The 16,768-nt window shown below is 55.6% G+C and overlaps 1 protein-coding gene across 1 annotated transcript; it reads right to left on the bottom strand.

Moving 5' to 3' along the window:
* Positions 1 to 68: 68 nt before the first annotated feature.
* On the bottom strand, positions 69 to 15,988 carry CACTIN (cactin, spliceosome C complex subunit). Its single transcript, XM_008150629.3, has 10 exons — positions 15,642 to 15,988; positions 11,889 to 12,360; positions 7,952 to 8,047; positions 7,403 to 7,548; positions 6,267 to 6,429; positions 6,071 to 6,185; positions 3,022 to 3,214; positions 2,140 to 2,262; positions 1,742 to 2,025; positions 69 to 826 (listed from the first exon to the last, which is right to left on the bottom strand). The coding sequence occupies exons 1-10, from the start codon at positions 15,815 to 15,817 to the stop codon at positions 336 to 338; spliced, it is 2,259 nt and encodes a 752-aa protein (XP_008148851.2). The 5' UTR covers positions 15,818 to 15,988; the 3' UTR covers positions 69 to 335.
* Positions 15,989 to 16,768: the final 780 nt, after the last annotated feature.

The following is a 16,768-nucleotide window of genomic DNA, read 5'->3' as shown; positions in this document are numbered from 1 at the left end:
TCAAAAGCTTGGTACCCCACGTCTGGGCCCCATGCTGGCACCCCCTCTCCCCGCCCCCCCCCGCCCCCAAGGCCTACATTGCAGGGCTTGTCTAAGATGGAACTTGGGCTTCACTCTGCCCATGTGGACAGGGAGGGTGGCTGACACTTGCTGGGTTCCCTGGGCGCAGAGAGTCCCCCCAGCAGCCCCTCCTGCATGTCAGAATCCTGGGCCAGCCCTTCCCAGTCCTCCCGTCTCGGAGGCAGTTCCACGGAGACTCGCTGTTCAGCCGGGGAAAGTGGGGCTGTGGCCGCCCAGGGAAGGCTGCCTGTCAGGGGGTCCGGGGTGCAGGGCCATCACCGCCGGTAGCGGTAGCGCTTGAAGTGGAACCAGAGCTGGAAGATGCCATTCGCGAACTGGCAGCGAAAGCCGTGGCGATGCGAGTACTCCCACTCGCGGTTGACGATCTTGAAGGCGATGTCCTCGTAGGGCGGCCCGGCGTGGAAGCGCAGGGTGGCAAAGTCCTTGTTGTCGGGGCAGGCCTCCAGGAAGTACTCAGGGGTGGAGCGCTTGTCGATGAGGTCGGGGTAGAAGATGTTGAACTTGTAGCCCTGCACGATCTTGGGGGGCGGGTTGTCGAAGTCGTAATGTGTCTGGTTGTACTTGTTCCACTCGAAGCCCGTGTGCACGCGGTTGAAGAAGCGTGGCTTGCGAGGCCGGTACTTGTCAGCCCACAGGTAGGCTTTGCCCGTCAGCGGCATCTCCACGCTGAACTGAGCTTCGTCCTGGCCCATGCCCTCTTTGGCCCGCCGGAAGAAGATGTCCTCCGCACTCTCGCTTGCGTCGCCTGTGGGAGGAGGGAGGCACCAGCGCTTCAGGTTCCTGCCCTCCAGGGTGGTGGCAAGGGCAGCCTGAGCCTCCCCACCGACTAGGCCTCTCACAGAAGGACTGAGGCTCAGGTAAGGCACAGGGAGTGGCAGGCCCTGGCTCCCAACTTGCCCTGCCTGCCCAGTGCCCCATCCTCCGCCATCGATGCTCACTGTCCTCCCAGTGTGGGCACCAAACGTACGTATCCCGCTGAGTGGCCAGAGAGCCTGGCGGTTAGAGACCTCCAGGGGACCCCGGGCAGGGCCTTCCTGAGGCTGTTCCTCTTCTGTACCCAGGACCATAGTAGCTCAGGGAGGCTGAGGTGCCCCCTCGGGGAGTAGCATAAGGAGCTCACAGCAGGGCTGGGCATAGGATGTAAAACCAACCATCGCCCCGGTCTGTTGGCTCAGTGGTTAGAGCGTCAGCCTGTGCACTGAAGGGTTGCGGGTGCGATTCCCAGCCAAGGGCACATACCTTTGTGGTTGTAGGTTCAATCCCCAACTCTGGTCAGGGAGTGTGTGGGAGGCAACCAATAGATGTTGTCTCTCTCACAACAATGTTTCTATTTCTCCCCCTCCCCCTCTTTCACTCTCTTTAGAAAAAAAAAAAAATCAATGGAAAAAATATCCTCAGGTGAAGACCAACAACAAAAAAACAAAACCACCCCCGCCCTCTACCCCTGCGAAAACCCACCATCCCTCTATCCTTGGGGCCAGCCGGTCACCAAGTCCAAATGAATGAATGAGTGAGCAGACAAATGGATGGCTGCTCATAGGCAGGGAGGGAGGGGACAGAAACAAGATCGCCATCAAGTGCCCTGGTTGGCTGCAGCCTCAGCAGCCTCTTGCCCCAACAGCCCCACAGCACACACCCGATGGCCTCACGGGGCGAATACCTGTGACCTGGAGCTGCTGCCGCGACAGCTGCAAGCGTTGCAGGTCCTCGTCGGGCTCCAGCACGTGGGCGTCCAGGGGCAGCTCATGGGCCGTGAGCAGCCGGGGGCTGTACTTGCCGGCGTCATAGTCGTCCAGGCTCTGCTGGATCAGGTCCTCCTCCATGAGCACGGCCTCCCCCTCAGCTTCCCCCTCTGCCGGTGTGGCCTCCTCTGCCTCAGGCTCCACGGGGCCACCCTCCAAGGAGGGCCCTGGGGGGGTCAGGGCCTGGTCCTCAGGCTCCAGGCTTCAAGGAAAGCAGGCAGGGCTGGGTGAGCGGCTGCCCTGACCCCTCCAGAAGTGTGTGTGGGGTTCATCCTGGGCCCCAGGTGAGGAAGGGGCACTTCTGGACTGGGCCTACCTGTGGCCAGGAGACGGGGGCTCCTGCTTGAGGATGGGGAACAGCGGCTCGCTCTCCACGCCCTGCTCCTGTTTCAGCTTGTAGAGCTTCTGCCGTAGCACGTCCTGGTGCCGCTCTCGAAGCCTGAAACATGGGCCGGTGGGTCACCCTGACTGGGTGTGGGAGGGTAGGGGAGGGGACCCCACCCGGGAGGGGACCCCACCCTCCCTCAGGCTTTCTCATGACCCCTCCTCCTTTTGCTGCTAGGACACAAGAGGTTGAGAGGGCAGTAAGTGGGTACACAAGCTGGGGCTCCAGCCCAGCATGGCCATTCCAGGGTCAAGGCTTTGGCCATAAAAATGGGACTTGAGGTCAGAAACCCCCATGCCTGGGAGGGGCAAGTCCCTGCAGCAGGGTATTCACATGCGGGTGTAACCCTAACACAAGGCTGGGCAGAAAGAGGCGGGGCAGGCAGAGAAGATAAATTTAGAGGCGAGTCCACAGCTAGTGGCAGGCAGGCGCTGTTTACACAGCAGTGCCAAGCACGCTGAGAATTTGTACACAGGGCGTGTGGGGCCAGCAGGAGGAGGGGACAGGCAGCCTGGGGGCCTCTTGCGATGCCTGTTAACCCTCAGTGAGACAAAGACCAGGTTCCTGGGAAAGGCTGTGAGGAAGGCCACTGGGGGAGCCCCTGCCTCACTCCCAGGGCCCTGAACCCAGGTGGGAAACGGAGCAGCTCTTCCCGAACACAGAGGTCGCCGTTGGCCAGGGTACTGGTCTGTGGCCCCCAAGATTACCCAGCAGGCCTGATGGAGATGACTCCTGTCCCCCAGGCAAGATCCCAAGAGGGACAAGACCCACCCACCCAGCAGAGTGCCTGGCTGAGGCCTGTTGCCCACTCACCTGGCACGTGCCATGTGGGCACGCAGCTGTTGCAGTAGGCTCTCCCAGTATCCCATGTCCAGGTTGGGGCCCCCGGCCCGGATCTTGCCCTCAATACCCTGGAAGATGACCTGCAGCTGGCTGTACGTCTTCCCTTTGAAGACCAACTGCACATCTGAGCTGACCGAGGTGTTAACGCCCTCTCGTCGTTCGCCTACGGTGAGGCAGGGGCCACTCAACACCAGGCTTGAACCCAGGTACCCAGTCTATCAACCTTGCCCACCACTCCCTTCCCCAAATCACATAGAAGAGCCAAGAGTGTCTGCCTGGTAGCTGACTGTTTGGAATTCAGATTATGCTATGCCAGTCCCAGCTGTGTGATCTTGGGCAAGTGGCTCACCCTCTCTGGGCCTCCGTTTTCCCTTCTATGAAGCCTAGCGAGATCATGCAAGTGAGGACTGTGCTGTGCCTGGCACAGAGGACACTCCGCCACAGCAGGAAAAACTGCTTGTTTCCCAGGCGCTGCGGGAAGTTCTGACACTGCCCCGAGACAAACAGGCCCCTCTGTCCTGCAGGGAAATCTGTTCCAGTATCTATCGCAGGCTGCAGGCCCAAGGACACATCCCTTCCCTCTAGACTGAAGGGCCCCTGAGGACAGGGCCAGATACTGCCTGAGCCTACGTGCTTTGGCACACCAGGCTCCTTGTTGTTTACCAAACATGCCTAGCTCCTGCCCCAGGGCCTTTGCACATGGGGTACTTTCCATCAGTAACACCCACCCTCAGCACTCAGCAAGAATGTACCTTCTAGCAGGAAGCCTTCCCTGACTACCAGATTGCTCCTTTGCCTGCACACCCAGCATGTGGCTTCCTGAGGGCCGGGACCTCCCTGGGCTTCCCATTGCTGTGAATAAGGAAGTGGGTGACAAGCTCAGGCTCCCGCTTGAAAGCAGGATTCAAGAACCACTGTCGTGGACACATGGTCACAGTTGATCAGATAAGGTTGAGAGGGACCCACGTCCCTATAGTCAACCAACCTTGGGCCCCGGAATCAGCACCTTCATTTCGCTGTGTACATGAGTCGCCCTTAGCAGCGCTGGCCTCAGTGGTCAACCTACGTGCTGAAAGCCTGCCCTTGGTCTATGGCAGGCCCAGAAATAACACAGGTCCACAACCAAATTCGGCAACAACCCCCTCACCAGGCCAAGCAGAGCCAAGTCCTGCACTCACTCAAATAGATGGAGCAACAGTGAAAACTTACAACCCAAACAAACAGCCCTGCTGGTGCTGTTCCCACAGAAGCTAAGAGCTGCTAAGTCATGTTTAAAGGAAGCCATGTCTTAGGCTTGGTTGCCACCTGAACAGCCACTGGTAGAGCTTTGGAAACGGGCAGACATGTGGGACGTCCCTTCAGCCTCTGAAGAAACACCCAGCTCAGGAAGTCTATATCCAGCCCCGCTGCCACGAGCCAGAGGGAGAGAGAAGCATTTCCTGACACACAGGGCATCAAAGAACTACACCTGCCTTCCTCCAGAAGCTACGGCAGGTTGTGCCCCACCAAGATGAGGGCACAAACCACAAAAAAGGGAGATGTGTGCCTGGTCGGCGTGGCTCAGTGGTTGGGCGTCAACCTACGAACCAGGAAGTCACGGTTCAATTCCCCATCAGGGCACATGCCCGGGTTGTGGGCTTGATGCCCAGTGGGGGTTGTGCAGGAGGCAGCCAATCAGCGCTTCTCTCTCATTTATGTTTCTATTTCTCTCTTCCTCTGTCTCCCTCTTAAAAAAAAAAAAAAGGGAGAAAAGGGGCTCCCTCACTGATGAAAATGAAGGGAGCCCAGGAGGGTGCTAGGGGCCACTGTGTTGGGGGTGGGAAAGGGCCCGGGAACAAGAAAAAGGAGGCCTGATCGGCTTCTCCATGTGTCTGAGCACTTCCCGATCCAGCTGGAAGGCTGGGGCGGTGGTGGAGTCAGCGCCGTACAGGCAGGGGCTATTTCCAGCGTGTGACACTAACTCATTTCTCTCCATGCAAACAAAGGGACAACTGAGCACCCAGGAGGTAGCTGACCAGCCAAGGTTACTGTGCTGCTTGTTGGCTGGGGTTTGCACCCAGAGTCCCGATCATAATTGTTATTCTGTCCACGGGCCTCCCAGCGCCCTTCCAACCAGTTCTACACCCAGTCCCACTGCCACCGAAGGAGATTTCCTGACACGTTTCTGACAAGAGTTTCTCTTCCTTTCTCCGGAAGTTAGTGCAGGATGTAACTGCTAAGAGGACGTGAGAAACAAAACTCCACTTACAAAAATAAAGGATATTTATCCTTTTCTAAGAGGAAGGAAATTGTCCAGGCCCACATCTGAGCTTCAAATGGCGTTTACACAGGCCAGGGGGAGGGGAGGGCTCACGTCCTCAGCCACCAAGTGGGTGACGAAGGATGAAGCTTGGCAACAGGGACGTGAGGTCCACAGAAGCTGGAACGGTTAAAGCCAGTGGCTTTAGGGGCTGGAGGGCGGGCCTGCTGCGGGTGGTCATGAGCTTTGAGAGCAGTGGCTCTCCACCAGGCCTTCTGCCCCCAGCGGACACGGGGCCATGTCCTTTCCCCTTTGAACGCACACATGGGGTCATTTGGATGAAAAGAAAACTGAGTTGAAGAAGAACGCCAGATGAACAGAGTGGCTGCAGGGGTTTCCCACCAAGCAGAGCCGGGTCCTGCTCTTCAACTGCGTCTTGGGAGAAAACTTGAAACCCAAACAAAAACCCTTCTGGTACTGCTTCCAGGGAAGGCTGCGCTGCCCAGTGATCATTTAAAGGAAGCCCCTTCATCCAGGGAGAGCCCTTTCCCACTACTCAGTGCTGCCCTCTGGTGGCTCCCACAGAGGCCTCCAGAGGGCTCTGGAGGGTCCAAAGGAAGAAACTGATGTCTGCAGAGCTCCTAAGGTCAGCTTCCTGTGGAACCACCCCCAGTGGCAACCCCCACCAATGCAGATGTGTCCCCATGACAACTCCCACCAATGTAGGTATGTCCCCCAAAGCACATCTGTTATCTTTCTGGTCAGCCGGCTTGGGGTTACCTGGGCCCTTGCCAGAGGCCTCCAGCTTGCGGAGCTTAGAGATCTCATCCTCCGTGATGATGGTCATGTCCCGCCAGAAGTCCACGTTCTTGCCCTGCTCAAGTTCCATGTACACCTGGAGGCGAAGGCACAGAGGGGTGGGGTGAAAGCACGGTCTTGGGGAGGCCAGGGTGTGGGTGGTGGGGCCGGGTGGTACCTGGATATCCTCCAGCAGGTCCTCCATGTCAGCCACCGTGAGGCCATTGAGGAAGGTGTAAGGCTCATGCATCTCCACAGCCAGGTCGTCGTCCTCGGCGCTGATGTACTTGGCCAGCAGGTCAATGGGCTTGGCCCGTCCATCCCGGATTCGAATCTTGGAGCTGCAGGGAGAAGGAGGCGGTGTCAGAGCCCAGGATGTGACCTCCCTCCCATCATCCTGCCAATGGGGCGACCAGTGTGGGAACCAGGGTAGGAGCCTAGCTGGCATTGGGTGGTGGTCAGGGAAGGCTTCCTGAAAGAAGAGGCGTCAGGTGGAGAAGTAAGACAGGTTAGTGAGGAAAACAGGCCCAGAGAGGGCCAGGGATAGGCGTGAACACGGGGTCTGAAGAGCAGCGGGTGGGAGTGGAGCCAGAGGGACAGAGAGGACCACTTCTCAATGGACGGGCTGCCTAGGCTGAAAGATCTAGAGCCTCAGTGCTGTGCCCGAGGGGACACACGTCAGAGGCTGACTCTAGTCTAACAAAAGGGGCGCCATGATCAGGAAGGTCCAAGCCCTTGGCCAGGATTGGTGTAGCCGGCAGGGAGAAGCGCAAGAGGCTGGGCTCCGGGTGCACATACACTGGGCCGCAGGCTCAGATACCCATGTGGCCTCAGATAACTCAACCCCCAGGAGCTTCACTTTCCTTCTCTATAAACACAGCTGACGAGCAAACACGCCTGTGGGCTGCAGGTGAAGGGACTAGCAGTTAGTGAGGCCCAGGGCCCAGAACACTCCCACTCAGCTTGTGCAGTTCTGCACATGGAGCCGGAGTATTCAGGGGTCTCCTCTGCACCCAGCCCAATGGGGGAGTCCACCAGCAACAGGTGTACACGCAAAACCAGGGCTAGTGCCAGAAAGGGACTTGGGGAGCGCCCCCCAAGAACACAATAGGCAAAAACCCTAAGGGTGAGGGAGAGCCGTGGAACAGCGGGTTCCAGGAAGCGTGAATAGCAAGTGCAAAGGCCCTGGGGCGGAAACAAGCTCTATGTGTTTGCGTCCAGAAGCAGGCTGGTGGGTGAAGGGAGGCGATACAGGGTATTGGTGAACCAAGGGTGGTGGGCAGCCCCCCCAAACCCCCACTTCAGTCACTGCACCGAAGCTTGGCCTGCTGGAGGTGGAAGTTGTCCTCCTGTTCCTCCCACGTCTTGAAGTGCTCCGCCTCCTTCTCCCGTTGCAGCATCTCCAGCTCCTGCTCACGCATGGCCTTTTCCCGTTCCCGCTCCAGCCTGAGCTGCTTCACCTGGGGATGCACACGGAGGATGAGGGCAGGACAGCTGGATGATGCGGGGTGGGGGTGAGGGGTGGGGGGTCTCGTGGGGCCTGCCCTATGCCCTCTCAGGCCATGGGATCCCCTAGGGTTGGGACTGGGACTATAACCCAGGCCTGGCCCCAGCCCGCCAGACTCTGAGCAGGAGAGGCCACCCTGAGAGGAATAGCTGAGAGTCAAGCCAGAGGCCAGCAGAGCCGATGTGGAGAGGAACAGCCCGCTGGAGACACTGCCTGAGCCCCTGGATGCAGCTGTGCCTGAAGCCAAGACTTTCCATGTAAGCCAATCAGGTTCTATTTGACTTAAACAAGGGCAAACCAGCCTTGGAGCCCCTAAGAGGGAAAGCTCCTGATCCCATGTGGGCAGGTCAAGCCACCTTCTGCAGCTCCAGTCGATTGTCCTCCTGGATCCTCTTGTTCCGCTCCTTCAGCTCTTTCTCCTCCAGGTGGCTGATCCCCTTCTTCTCCAGGGCCTGCAAGGGTCAACACAGGCCCGCTGGGTGAGGGGCCTCCCTTCCACTGCCCTCCCTGGCACTTCCATGAGGAAGCTTCGACACACTCATGTATAAAGACCGAAATGAGGGACCACAGCATCTGCTTTAGCTTAGAGGAAGGACCCATCCCAGGGCTCACCTCACTGCCTTTCATTAGAAGATGCCCTCCATCCCCACCTACAAATCAAAGCAATTTTATACAATCCAACCTACAAAGAGCCCTCTACTGTCAGTGAATGTGCTAAAGCACAGAGGAAAGACAGCTGGGCCCACTCCTGCAGGGCTCCTGGGAGTCTCTTGGGACCTGCTGGTTCTTGTTTCTCATAGAAACCTAGCTGCACCCGCTGTGTGTGGCAAAGTCTTCCCCTGGGGCAAACTCCCCAAGGCCAGGTTGGGCTGAGAAAGACTCACTGGAGAAATGCCTGAACAGGTACGTGCATGCCCCAGACTATAGCAAGCTTGTTCATTCGAATTTATTAAGTGCCTACTGTGTGTCAGACCCTAGGACTGCCCTGTGAAGCTCAGTTTGGCAGGAACTAGCCTACTTAATAAACTAGCAATATGCAAATTAACCATCACTCTGCTACACCCACCAGCCACACCCACACCCAATCAGAGTATGCAAATTAACCCCAACCAAGATGGCTGCCACCACAGAGAGCAGGAAGGAGACTTGGGTTTCCCCGGCAATGGAGGAAGCCAAGCTTTTGACACACCCTGACCAGCCCAGGCCTCCACTCAAGGATACAAAGTTTCAATTATAGAAGATAAAAAAAAAAAAAAAAATGGCAGCAGCCACGGAGCTGGAGCAGGCTAGGGTTGCCCCCGGCAATGGAGGAAGCCAAGCTTTCCACCTGCCCTGGCTGGCCTAGGCCTCCACTCCAGGCTACAAAGTTTCAATTATAGAAGATACATAAATTCCAACAGAAATGGCTGCCGCCAAGGAGCGAGCAGGCTTGGCTCCGCTCAAGGCTACAAAGTTTCAATTGTAGAAGATAAATAAATTCCAGATACCAGGGCCTCCGCTTGGGTCACTGGGGGGCGTGGCTGGCCTGCAAACCACCACAGGCCCCTCGCCCAGGCCGCCCCACATCCCAAGGGAACCCCCCACCCTGATCCAGGACACCCTTCAGGGCAAACCAGCTGGCCCCCACCCATGCACCAGGCCTCTATCCTATCTAATAAAAGAGTAATATGCAGATTGACCATCACTCCAACATACAAGATCAAGATAGCTGCCCGCATGTGGTCAAAGATCCTGCCCCCATGTGGACCAAGATGGCCACCACAAGATGGCCAGCAGGGGAGGGCAGTTGGGAGGGACCAGGCCTGCAAGGGAGGGCAGTTGGGGGCAATCAAGCCTGCAGGGGAGGGCAGTTAGGGGTGACCAGACCAGCAGAGGAGGGAAGTTGGGGGCAAACAGGCTGGCAGGGGAGCAGTTAGACATCAATCAGGCTGACAGGGCAGTGGTTAGGGGGTGATCAGGCTGCAGGCAGAAGTGGTTAGGGGCAATCAGGAAGGCAGGCAGGTGAGCAGTTGGGAGCCAGCAGTCCTGGATTGTGAGAGGGATCCCAGATTGGAGAGGGTGCAGGCTGGGCTGAGGGACACCCCCTGCCCCCGTGCATGAATTTCGTGCACTGGGCCTCTAGTACATTATAAATTAGGGTGTGTATTTAGAAATTATCTTTGCAATGAGACCTTCCTGGGACTGCTTATTTATTAATTATTTTTTTAATCCTCACCCAAGGATATTCTTTCCATTGATTTTTAGAGAGAGTGGAAGGTAGGGTGGGTGGGAGGGGTGAGGGGGAGGAGAGAGAGAGAGGAACATCGATGTGAGAGACACATTGATTACTTGCCTCCCACATGCACCCCGACTGGGGCCAGGGATTGAACCTGCAACCCATGTACGTGCCCTTGACTGGGAATGGAACCTGAGACCCTTTGGCGCACAGGTTGATGTTCTAACCACTGAGCACACCGGCCAGGGCTGGGCCTGTTTATTGTGGTCACTGCTGCACCACACCTGCCTTCGTTCTCCCCTCTTGTACTTTGCTAACTTACTTATTACAGTTTGTCTCCCACACGAGGCTGCTGGCCCCACAGGGATAGTGATTTTTGTCGCCCTTGCTTGTAGATATGTGCCCAGGGTCACAAAGGACCCAGCACCTGGCAGGTGCACAATACTAGTTTGTTAGTAAAGTGCTAGAAACGCAGAGGCAGTGCCCTGATAACGACTACCCGGGCAGCTTGGCTGGTGTCACTCAGTGGCTGAGCATTGCAATCTATGCACCAGAGGTCATGGTTCAATTCCCGGTCAGGGCACATGCCCAGGTTGTGGGCTTGATCCCCAGTGGAGGGCGTGCAGAAGGCAGCTGATCAATGATTCTCATCAACAATGTTTCTATCTCTCTCTCCCCCTCCCTTTCTGTCTGAAATCAATAAAATTAAAAAAAAAAAAAAAAAAAAAATACCAAGGGGACCTGGGGGACCAAGGAGGCCAGGAGGGCCTCTCTGAGGAGGGACCATGTCAGCTGAGATCTGGAGGATGAGAAAGAACCAGCCATGGAAGAGGTAGGGAGTGTTCTAAGGCAGAGGAATGGTGAGTACAAAGGCGCAGGTGAAATGGGCTCTGTGTTCAAGATACTGGTAAGAACCCAGCCTGAGCCGAAAATGGTTTGGCTCAGTGGATAGAGCGTCGGTCTGTGGACTGAAGGGTCCCAGGTTTGATTCCTGTCAGGGGCATGTACATTGGTTGCGGGCACATCCCTGGTGGGGGGTGTGCAGGAGGCAGCTGGTCAATGTTTCTCTCTCATCGATGTTTCTAGCTCTCTATCCCTCTCCCTTCCTCTCTGTAAAAAAAATCAATAAAAATATATTAAAAAAAAAAAAAAAAAAAAGAACCCAGCCTGAGCGTGGGCGATGAGTGGAACTGACCCAGCCTCCAACTGTGGCCCCCGCCCTCTCCCCCACTAGTGACGGGTACTGTGCGGGGTTGGACTGTATGTCCACGTCTCAACACCTGGGAGCTGTGAATGTGCCCTTATTTGGAAATAAAGTCTCTGCAGATATAATTAGTTAAGATGAGGTCATACTGGATTAGACTGGGCCCTAATTCAATGTCTGGTGTCCTTATAGGGAGAGGGAAATTTAGACACAGATACAGAGGATGACGTCATATGAAGATACCGACACAGAAGGAAGACAGCTACTGACAACAGAGGCAGAGACTACAGTGATATAGCCACAAGCCCTGGTTGCTCCTAGCAACCAGCAGAAGCTGGAAGAGATAGGAAAGGTCCTTCCCCAGATCTTCCAAAGGGAGGATGGCCCTGCTGACACCTTGATTTCAGACGTTTGGCCTCCAGACGTGAAAGACAAAGTGTTGTTTCCAGCTCTGCACCCAAGGCCAGGGCGGCAGGTAAATGACCAGTGCGTAATGTTCATCTCAAGAATGAAATGACAGCTCCGAGCTGACAGAGGATAACGGTGGAATCCCACCTTGAATGCGTGACACTAAAACCTATTCTCCAGTCACAGTGAGGTTAGGCTGGTTTGGGGGTCAAAGCATGCCTGAAATGTTATACTGCAAGACACAGTTAACATAGAGTAAAACCTGGCAAAACCAGTGTATGTATGTGTGTATGAAATAAATTCTGCATGGCAAAATGCAATCTGGGAATGTGTGCTGTGAGTGCTAACTAACATCTCTTGACATTGAGGTTGTAAAAAGTATACAAACTAAAAACAGTAAGGCAGGAAAAATTTGGCACAAGCACAGAGCTAATCACCAAGCACTTCGTGGCCGTGACTGGCTCACCTTGTTCCATATGAAGGTGCCCAGGAGGTTGTTGTCGCCGAAGGGGTTGTCGGTGTTGGTATAGCCCATGTATTCCTCGCCCCAGCCCATCTTCTCCCGCTTTTTCCTCTCCTTGGCCTCCTTCTTGGCCAGGCGCCGGGCCCGCTTCTCCTCAGGCGTCTCGAAGGCCTTCATCAGCTCCTCCTGCTGCTTCCGCTCCTCACGTAGCCGCAGCCGCTCCTGCAAGTCCTGTTGGTGGCTCAGGGCCGCAGCCACGTCCCTCGAGCTCTGGGAGTGGTCCGGGGATGCAGAGCTGGATGAGGAGGAGCAAGAGCGGGTCCTCCGGCGGCGGGCCCAGCGGCCCTGGTGCTGCCACTGCCGCTCATTGCCCGAGTCAGACTGAGAGGACTGGTCCTGTGAGCGCCACTGAGGTGGCTGTGGGCTCCGGCTCTGTCTTCCTCGCCGCTGCCACTGGTCTTCCTCTGAATCCGACCTGGGAAGGAAATCCGAAAGGGTTTGCTCACTGCTCGCTGGTCAGTCATTTGTTCAACATACATTTAGTGAGTCACTGCTGTATGCCAGGCACTGTTCTAGGTTCTGGGAACATAGCATGACAAAAACATTGACGGTCCCTTCCTTTGTGGGACTCACATCAACAAGGAAACACACAGTGTGACATGTGATAATGCTTTGAGCTACAAAGAAATGATGTAAAACTAGGGGACAAAAGGTCAGAGAGGGTCTCCCTGAGGAGGTAACTGGAGGAAGTGGGTGAGGGAGCTATGGGGAGATCTGGGTGGAGGATGACCCAGGCAGAGGGCGTAGCACGAGCAAAGGCCTGGGCAACAATTTACTTGGTGTGTTCAGGGAACAGCAAGGAGGCCTGCGTGGCTGGAGCAGAGTAAGCGAGGGGAAGCGTGAGGGGATGAGGGCAGGGAGATGGGCTGGGGCTGGATGGCGCAGGAGCAATGAGTTTGAACCAACGTGGCCGGTTTGGCTCAGTAGTTGACCTTTGAACCCTTTCCCTTTCTCTCTGAAGTCAATAAAAATATATTTAAAAAAAATAAAATGCCAAAACCAGTTTGGCTCAGTGGATAGAGCGTTGGCCTGCGGACTGAAAGGTCCCAGGTTTGATTCCGGTCAAGGGCATGTACCTTGGTTTCAGGCACATTCCCAGGAGGGGGTGTGCAGGAGGCAGCTGGTCGATGTTTCTCTCTCATCAATGTTTCTAGCTCTCTATCCCTCTCCCTTCCTCTCTGTAAAAAAATCAATAAAATGTGTTAAAAAAAAAAAAAAAAAAGGGGGGGGTTGAACCAGAAAATCTGATCTCTCCAAGGTGACAAGAGAGGGCTTACAGGAGAAGGTGGTGGTTAAACTAGTCATACAGATGGGTAGGAGAAAACTGGAGTAAAACTGGCAGCAATAAAGGGCCAGGGAAGGGCATTGGGAATAGGGAACAGAATGGGCAAGCCCCTAGGGATAGATTCTTTAGTGTTTAGAGGCCTCTGAACGAAGAGAAGAAAAACTAAATCTGTCTTTAGTATGTTAAATGTTCCACCTATTAAGCTCACGTCAAAAAATCTGGAGACTTCCAGTCAAGATGGAGGCATAGGTAAACATCATACTCGAATCCTCCAACAACCACATAAAAATACAACTAAACTATAGAACAACCATCATTCAGAAACTCCTGAAATCTAGTTGAATGGAAATCTCTTCCTCTCTCTCTAAAAAATCAATAAAAAAATATTTAAAAAAATACAACGAAATATCTGGAGGTAAATCTTGGCTATGGAGGTCCCCTTCCATAGCTCAACCCCACACCAGCTCCTCGCCACCCCCTGCCCAGGCCTTTCTGAAGAGGGACCATGTCAGCTGAGATCTGGAGGATGAGAAAGAACCAGCCATGGAAGAGGTAGGGAGTCCCCATAATTCTGGCTGTAAAAACCATTGGGGATTGTGGCTGAGTGAGACTGGGGCTGCTGGAGTCCCAGGTCGTTCCTCTTAAAGGGCACATGCCTGGACTTACTTGGACTCACTCCCTCTGAGCGCCAGCACTGGGGTAGCAGCTTGAAAGGATCCAGGGACATGTGGGGAGGAACTGAATTGTCTGGCATCAGGGCAAGAGTTGGGGGTGCGGTTTTTTACCAGGCAAAAGTGCTGGCAGAGGCCATGGTTCCCCAGAGTCTACAGGCAGGAGCCACATCTGAGTCTCCATCAACCTGGCTCGAACTGTTTGCCCCACCCTGGTGATTCCCTGAGACCCAGCCCCACTTAACTTGCTGACCCATCCAAGCATTTCCAGTGGCTTTTTCCATACAGCTGGCCTCTCCTGACTTAGGTTTTGGACTTTCCTAAAATCTCTAAAAGCAGCAGCAGCTGGCCTCTGCATACTTTCTGCCTCTTGCTAAGTGGCCCCAGGCCCGGCTCTCGCAGCAGCCTGCCTTGGTTCACAGCTTGGCCTCTGCTGAACACCTCCAGGCCTAACACAAGTAGCAGCCATCTGCAGATCACTCTGTAACTCGCACCAGGTGGCCCCAGGCAGGGCACAGATGGTGGCCAACTTTGCACTTCTGGGAGGTCCCAGAGCCAGTGCACCTGATGGAGAGCTTCAGAGGATGCTGGATTACAACTACAAACCTACCACCTCCACGAATGACACACTAAAGGGGTGGACTCGGTGAGCACCAAAGCCCCCTTGAAGCAAGTCCTGTTCCATAAGGTTGACTTCTGCACAGCAGCTCCTTTACTGTAGTTGGAGCTGGTCCTTGGAGCTGATTGGACTGGGGGGTCAATCCCTTCCAGTGACAGCAACAGCAATCAAGACTCAACTACAACAGGGCAGTGCACACAACCCCCACTGGGGCAGAATTTTAGTAATTATTTTATGTGTGTCATGATATGAAAGAGGTTGAAAATTCCTGGGGTGAAGGAGTAGGAGACAATGAGTGTCTGTAGAGAAAATCTTGGGTCCCCATGGAAATATTGAGGACACAGGTGAGTAAACTTGGGGGTCACAGTAGACACGAGAATGGCCTGAGTGTCACAGCCTGTTAGGGACTGAGCCAGCACTGGGACCCAGGTCTTGGAGTCAGTCCCCATCACTGTGCTGGTTCCTCTGTGCTGGAACAAACTCAAGTCAATTCTGGCAAGGTGTCCCATCTCAGAAGAAAAGGACTGTGGTCCCTGGAGCCTAGGAGTCACTGAGTTCTGCACCTGTCATCAACAGCTCTCTCACACCCACCTCCATTGGCAAGTGTTGTCACCTCTACTTCCGAAATCCCACTAAACTCAACCCACTCTCTCATTGTGCCTCCCACAGTCTCCCTCTCCTGAAGGCCACCATCATCTGTTGCCTGGACAACTGTATTGTGCTCCTCCTCCGTGGTGTCACTCCTGCCTACCTCCTCAGTCCGTGCCTTCTTCACGTGAAAGCCAGAGAGAGTTCTGCAAAGTAAGCCAGACCACGTCACTCCCCTGTTCACCATCCTCCCATGGCCCGGTACTTCCCTGCGAATAATGGCCAAACCCTTCACCACGACAAGAACCTGCACGATCTCATCTCCCATTCATTACCTTTGTGTCCCCTGCCTCGCTTACCGGGCTCCTGGCAGTCCCTCCAAGCACCCCGTGACCTGCCTGGAATACCTCTCGCTTTCCTTCCGCTGCCTGACGTCCATTTCTCCAGAAAGCCCTCGCTGGCTAATTCGGGGATCACCCCCCTCCCCAGGGCAGGAGCTGAATCCCCGGAGCTGCTCACGCAGCGACCCCCACCTGCGCTCCCGGCTTCGCCGCCTCCGTCGCCCTTCGTCGTTCCGGCGCCGCCGGTTTCGCCGCCCATGGCTCCCGCTCCGATTTCGGCTTCGACTCCCGCTCCGGCTCCGCCGCCTTCGGCCCCTGCGACCCCTGCGACCCGTTGACCGCGAGCGCGAGCGTGTATCCCGACCCATCAGCTGGGACGATGGCGGCGGCGCAGACGCAAATATCCGGGGCCTGCGCCGGGGGCTTTCCTCCGCCGCGGCGCGCGCCGGGCTGCCCCGTCCGAGCCTGAGCCGGGAGGTAAGAACCCATCCCGCCACCCTATCCGCGGGGACTCTAGCGCCTTGGAACCTCCCGTCTCCTGCAAACGTGGTCCGCGTTACACACCCCAGCCGGACTGTCCGGGACTCGCCCGTCAGGCAGTGCCAGGAGCAGTCCCGTGTGGGTCCTCGTGCCTTAGGACCGGAGGCTCCCAGAGCTGTGCGAACCCGGAACTGTTAGTGGGGCGGGGTTCGGAGAGACGGGACCAAGAAGGGGCGGGTTCAGGGAGGAGGTGGAGCCTTGTGGGCGGGGCCGAGAGGAGGCCTCTACCGGGAGCGAGGACTCCTGGCGTGTGTGGGCGGGGAAGCCCCAAGACCATAGGTTCGAGTCCTGACCTCTCAAGATGACAAAGAGTGGGAGCTGGATGGAGACTAAAAAGCCTCAGATGTTGGGCTGACCTTCTATGAGAGTCACCATCATGCTGCACCATTCGTCAATGAATAGTTATGTACTTCAGCGATTAAGCTTTAAAACAATCTTGGATGACTCTTTTAGTCTCCCTTCAACCCATTTTATAGATGGGGAAACTGAGGCTCAGAGAGGGGAAAGTCACTTTAACACCCCTCCCTCGATCCCAAAGAGGTAGCTGCAATTTGAACTGGGTGGTCCAGCTTTGTTCTGTGGGTGCTGGGGATCCATGGGAGGGATAAATGTGGGACTGGCTGTTAAGGGTAGTCCCTAGGGCTGGTGGGTAGGATGAGTCAGGGGATAGGACGGGAGGCTTGGAGATCTGGAGGACCCCAAAGACCTGCTCCGAGCTCTCCCAGCCCACCTGAGGATAGTACTTAACATTTTCAACTAATTCTTTATCTTAAAATATA

This window comes from Eptesicus fuscus, chromosome 6, assembly GCF_027574615.1.
Source record: "Eptesicus fuscus isolate TK198812 chromosome 6, DD_ASM_mEF_20220401, whole genome shotgun sequence".
Lineage (NCBI taxonomy): Eukaryota > Metazoa > Chordata > Mammalia > Chiroptera > Vespertilionidae > Eptesicus > Eptesicus fuscus.
The sequence above is the reverse complement of the archived record's forward strand: the minus strand, read 5'-3'. Positions and strand labels throughout refer to the sequence as shown.

Coding starts and splice junctions, on each gene's coding strand:
- CACTIN (XM_008150629.3), bottom strand. CDS start 15,817: ATGGGTCGGGATACACGCTCGCGCTCGCGGTCAACGGGTCGCAGGGGT. Junction 7,549..7,951: donor ATCGACTGGAGCTGCAGAAG/GTGGCTTGACCT, acceptor GTGCATCCCCAG/GTGAAGCAGCTCAGGCTGGA. Junction 6,430..7,402: donor CTCCAGCAGGCCAAGCTTCG/GTGCAGTGACTG, acceptor TTCTCCCTGCAG/CTCCAAGATTCGAATCCGGG.